Source organism: Lactuca virosa, chromosome 1 (assembly GCF_052849685.1).
Source record: "Lactuca virosa cultivar CGN04683 chromosome 1, Lactuca_virosa_CGN04683_v6, whole genome shotgun sequence".
Taxonomy (NCBI): domain Eukaryota; kingdom Viridiplantae; phylum Streptophyta; class Magnoliopsida; order Asterales; family Asteraceae; genus Lactuca; species Lactuca virosa.
In genome coordinates, this window is record NC_136426.1 from 202,825,173 (window position 1) to 202,831,440 (window position 6,268).

At 35.0% G+C, this 6,268-nt stretch overlaps 1 protein-coding gene across 1 annotated transcript; it reads right to left on the bottom strand.

Moving 5' to 3' along the window:
- Positions 1-1,048: 1,048 nt before the first annotated feature.
- On the bottom strand, positions 1,049-3,386 carry EMB3131 (Pentatricopeptide repeat (PPR-like) superfamily protein). Its single transcript, XM_079082636.1, has one exon. It carries the CDS (start codon positions 3,293-3,295, stop codon positions 1,145-1,147), a length of 2,151 nt encoding a protein of 716 aa, XP_078938762.1. The 5' UTR covers positions 3,296-3,386; the 3' UTR covers positions 1,049-1,144.
- Positions 3,387-6,268: the final 2,882 nt, after the last annotated feature.

The window sequence follows — 6,268 nt, forward strand, 5'->3', positions numbered from 1 at the left end:
GTAAAAAAAATCATATATCTAGTATTACCTTCATAGACTATTAGTTAAAATAACTTTTTAAAAAATAATTTTATTTCATAAAAAAATGTTATGGAGTTTCTATTGGAAACAGTTCTTGGTATGTATCAAGTGGGTTCAGATGTCAGACCAGACCGGTCTCAACAGGTACCTAGTAGGTACCGGTTCCAAAAGGTTAGTCTTATTCCAAACGTTCTAAACTTTATAAACCTACAAAAACCTATAGTCATATTGGTTCCATAGCCACGAACAAGACCCGAATTACCAGTTTCAAACTATCTCCCTAAAACTAGTTCCCAGGTCTCTATGCTCACTCATAGTTAAGTCCTAGTAAAAAACTAAAACCTAGGACTTGACAAAGGAAGGGATCAACGAGTCCTATAATGGATTCTCCCTATTCAATTTCATTAAAGTCTCCTTGATGCTTAAAAACGATTTCACAATTGTTTTATTTTAGGACAAAATTTAATCAACTTATACAACCAAATGGATCCCTTAATAATCTATACACTCGTGCAACAAGTTGCTATAAATTGGTCAAAATTGATGATAAAAAATCAAAGCGTGGCTTACATAAATGGTTAAAACGATACTTCGTTACATACATCGTAAAAAGGTGTAACTATTCTATAGAAAAGTGATTAGCCCTTTATTTTATACAAACAAAATAAAGGATACCTAGATGTTGTATATCTGCTCATAACTTCTTTCACAAACAAAATGGTCATTTCCTTTTCGATCTACGTGTCACATATGATGGAACTTACAAAGCTGAAGTGACCCTATTAAATATTAAAATATAAAAACATTTAGAGAAATTAAATATCCTCCTACATTTTAGTCCTACTATTCTCCTACCACATTAAATGGTGACAAGTGGACTAAAATATTATCAATTTCATTAAATGTGTCATTAAATGTGACACATGTCAACATTTGATTGGATAGGAAGATAAGTAGGAATAAAATGTAGGAGGATATTTAATTTCTCAAACATTTATTATCTTAGTCTACTTTTGAAACCGATGGATGCACAAGATTCAAAGACTTTTGCTCATTTAGCTGGAAGAGTTGTTAAATTACAATATGAGAAGGGCATTTATGTCTTTTGCACATACTAATTTCGTTAAGTTGGCAAAAGTTTAGACCCCTTGGCTTTCAACTTTGATTCAAGCCCAAAAAACTTCAACCCAGAAAGCACTAAATCAGCTGTCTTCTTCTTCGTATGGTCAACAAGCAAGTCATCATACACAACCAAATCCGACTCGGTAACCATCTTACTCTCTCTCATAAGCAAAAAGACTTTTCTACCCTCCTCAATTGTTCCATATCTACACATACCCGAAATCACCGCACAACATATCACATCATCAACCCTACAACCATCTTCCACCATCTCACTAATAACATCCATCACCTTTTTAGCATCATTTGATCTACAAATGTCGATAATTCTTAAAGTATACATAAACTTTCGAGGGGCATTTTCGACATTACCTAAACATTCACGAATAAGTACAAACGCCGCATCAATTTCACCAATTTTACAAAGCCCTTTAACCAATGACACGTAGGCATCAACCGAGGGTAATAAAGACATTTCCTTTATTTTATTGTAACATGTACATGCCTCATGAATATCACCGATCTCAATAAAGCACGAAACTACATTGCTATAAGTGAATGAATCCGGTTCCTTTAATTCTTGAAATAAAGTTAATGCCTTTTTCACCTCTTTAATCTCATAAAGTGCTTGAATGAGAATATTGTAAATCGGGACATTGAAATAACCTTTTTGTTTTAAGTTATCAAAAAGTTCTAAAGCCATTAAGACTTTATCTTTCTTTTCTACCATTAATGAGAAGAATTTCACAAGATCATCGATAACCCTAAACCCTAAACCCTGAATCTGTTCAAGAAACTTGCAAAATTCATCGAATTTGTTCAATTCAACAAATGAAAGTAATATCGGATTAATAGTATCGAAATTGGGTTGTAGATCTTCTTCGATTGTAACACGGAAAAGTTTAAGAGCTTTATTAACATGTTTCATGTTGCATAACCCTTTTATAAGATGATTATATATCATCAAATCGGCTCTATAACCCGAATCAATTAAATCTTTTAACAAATCACAAGCCATTCCAACTTTCCCTTCATTCACAAATCCTTCTATCAATGATCTGTAAATAGCTCTATCGATCAAATACCGTTTTTGTTTCATATTTTTAAAGAATTCATGACCCTTTTGGACTCGATTTCCTTTACATAATCCCATAATTAAGGTTGTGTAAGCCATAGCATCAGGGTGGACATTATCACTCTCCATTTCTCCCCAAATCCTCAAACACCCGTCTAGATTTTGTTCTGAAATCAAGATTCTGATCATGGCAGTATATGCAAACACATCGGGTTTACATAATTTCCTCATTTGGTTCAGAAGCTTGAGGGCCTCTTCAATTCGACCTTCTTTACATAATCCTTTTATCAAGATCATGAAAGTAATTCCCTCTTCCATTAATCCATCGTTTTTAAAATCGTTATATACAGACATGGATAAATCGAAGTGGTTGGTTTTCACAAGAGTGTCCATGATTCTATTGTACAAGAAAACCCTAGGTTTTACTCCGAATTTCTTCATTTTTTCATATACGTAGAATACCCTAAGACCCCTGTTAGCATCAGAGTGCATTCTAATTAAGATTTCGAATTGCTTCTCAGTTGGAGGCTTACCTTGCATGTTCATCAGCTCCGGGACCTGGTCAGCTGCCCGGAATTGGTTGTTTCTGTTTAAGCAATAAGAAAAGGCGTTATAGCTAGCGAAATCATGTTTATACCCTTTTTGCTTTCCAGCCCAATGGAAGAACTTGGAGGAGATAACTGGATCTGACTGAACTTTAAGTACCTCTGCAACGAGCTTCGGGGTTACGCGGCGGAGCTTGTTGAGATCGGCGACGACCGGCGGACCCCAGCGCTTGTGTTTTCGGAAGGAATCGACGATGTAACGGGCGATGGGAGAGAGCGTTTGGGCGACGGAGAAGTAATGTTCCGATGGAGAGGGTCGTGGTGATGGGGTGGAGATGGATTGTTCTGGGTTCCATTTTTCGAGATCAAAATTGGTGGTGGCGCGTTGGTGATTTTGATTGGGGTAGAGGGTTTGACGATTGGAGAAAGAGCCGCCGCGGACAGTTGGGCGATTTTGGGTGGTCTTGCGGTGGCCGTAGAAGATGTTGAAGTTTTTGGGAATGGTGGTTGGCGGCGGAGGTTGGGGAGGCATTGTTGTGTACTGATATTGCTAAAAGAACGTCTTCGTCGCTGCTGCCTGCATCCATTGGACTATACAAAAATCGAAAATTGAAAATCAAATGGTACAATAAAAGGTTAAATGATAAATGTATGGAAATGAGCTAATCTAGCCTAAAAACATTTATTATCTATCTAAAAATAGCCAAAAATAGCCCATGAAACACAGTAGAAAACTACTCTTCCGTGGTAATTTTTTCGGTCGTTTAGTCTTTCGCGGCTCATTGGCTCATAGTATATAATATATAATTTTTAAGATTAAGTTATTTTGATTATTATTTGAGTAAATTACTGAAATCGTCCCTGTGGTTTGGTCCCTAACTTTTTTTTTGCACTCGGATCGTCCTTATTGTTTGATTTTGTTGCAAATTTCGTCCCTATGGTTTGGTCAAAATTACACGTTTGGTCTCTAACTTTATGTATGTAAGGGACGAAAAACGCAACAAAATCAAACCACAAGGACGATCCGAGTGCAAAAAAAAATTAGGGACCAAACATGCAATTTTGACCAAACCATAGGGACGATTTCAGTAATTTACTCAAATAATAATCAAAATAACTTAATCTGAAAATTTATATATTATATACTATGAGCCAATGAGCCGCGAAAGACTAGACGACCGAAAAACAATAGCCCATTACCACGAAAGAGTAGTTTTCTACTGTTGACCGTAGTCAACCCTGACGAATCTATTATTTCATTGGCTATTTTTAGCTATTTTTAGATAGATAATAAGTGTTTTTAGGCTAGATTAGCTCATTTCCATACATTTATCATTTAACCTTTTATTGTACCATCTGATTTTCAATTTTCGATTTTTGTATAGTCCAATGGATGCAGGCAGCAGCGACGAAGACGTTCTTCGGGTGCTTAATTTTTTATTTTTGTATAGTCCAATAGAGCACCCGAAGAACAACGAAGTACGTCTATTTTTTATCAAAAATTTACCGTATTGTTAATTAGGAGTAGTTTTTGTATATGGAGATAACTATTTTTTTAAAAAAATGAAAAAAAAATACTAAAACCGTAGGTTTCATACGAAACCTACGGTATACAAGTGCATAATGAACAGATTGTGCAGTGTAAACTTGTACACCGTAGGTTTCTGTCACACCCCTGGACCAGAACGGCGGAAACGTCCGGAGGCGGGTGACGCCATTATACAGTATCATAACAATTGCATATAAATGAAACATAACGAATCCAAACATCATACATCAATATATCAAACTTACATTGTTGTACATCTTGTTCATGTTCTTGAAATACACAAAAGAGACAATATTGAGTAAATTCCAAACTACATCAAAATAATCTTGAATCTGCATTCCATTAACCTGCTTATTGATTTCCTGAGAATACAAGTCGTTTGAAAAGCGTCAACATAAAATATGTTGGTGAGTTCATAAGCATTTTGTATAAAGAATCTGTGATAGTTGGAAAACCAGAAAATCCCATATTTTCTTATCAAATGGTTGTAAGTCTTGTTTCCCATCGAATATAATTGCATGTGTGTTTTAGTTTATCGTTTTTCGAAATCGTATAAAATCATTTCCCTATAAAATCTTATATTTTCTGGTGTATAAAATGGTAGAACTAAAACCCTAAGACTTGTGTGGTAAGAGCTTCGTTCAATGTATCCAAACATTAGTTGTTTAAACTCAAAAGGTGTAACTTATGTAAAGTTCTAAATAATAACTGTTATATTCTTAGTGAGTCGTTATAACCATACTAATATGACGGAGTGTCTGTCCTGACGTTCTTCAGGTGTCGGTTTCGTTTAAGACATTTGTCACCCTAGACTGGCCGGTCTAGCTGTAGCGAACAGCGAAGGTGCGGGGTATCATCCCCGTATAGATCTATACACAAATTCTCGCTCCCCCTCCAGGAGACTCTGGTTATAACTCTTACAGTACTTTAAGCGTACACTATTATGTATATATATAAGTACTGTGAAGATTCGTCTGACTAGAATACTAACAGGTGTTTGTGCAAAAATCTTTGTAATCCGTTATTTATTTCAAAAATAACGATGGTGTACTCGTTGACTAGATATTTCGTTTTCGTTTATAGAAAATATTCTTTTTTAAATCAGGCTTGTCAAAATGACCCAATATACTTGATGTTGGCAAAATGGTCCTTCATTTTATAATTTATCAAATATGACTCATATTTGTCAAAAGGTGGCTCAAAGCTATGTGGATTGTTGAAAGTGGTTCATTTCCTCCAAAATACTTGTTTAAGCAATTTTTGACGTAATTACTTATGATTTTTGTCGTAAAAATTTGTAACTCATATTTTGTAACATACTAGTTCTTGTTTCTTTACATAATTTGTGAAATATGATTCAAACTCTTGAGACTTACCCAAGATTTCGAGTTCTTTGAGTTTTCATAACTTTAGCACATATAACTTAGCATACAAGCAATACAAGCAAATAAATCAAGGTTTAAAAATAAGGTTTTGGCTTGTATTCTCCCCCCAAAAAATAATAAAAAGTCGAAAAAGTAAGGGTATGAAGCTCACCTTGGGTTGGTTTCTGGGATGATTGGAGTGATGGAGTGAAGATCTCAAGTCTAAACTTTTAGATGAGTTGAGGAACTTCTAAGGATGATTATTATCCTAACAATATCAACACACAAATATGTGTGTAAAAATGGTGGAACTATCATATAATCATATATAAATACTAGGGGATTATGAAAATACTTACCAAAAATTCTAAGGATGAACTTGGGCTTAACCTTCTTTGAAAGTTAGGAGAGAGAGTTTTTGAGAGATAAAGAAAAGTTATATGTAGAAAATGAAAAGATGGTGGGGTGTTTTAAGGTGGACGTGTTTAAGATGGGAAGGTGAAATGAGTTGGTGCTTGCTTGGTAATCTGGAGGTTAAAACATTGATATTTGGTGGGTAATTCATGGGTTACTGTGAATTGCATGGAAAATG

Coding starts and splice junctions, on each gene's coding strand:
- EMB3131 (XM_079082636.1), bottom strand. CDS start 3,295: ATGCCTCCCCAACCTCCGCCGCCAACCACCATTCCCAAAAACTTCAAC.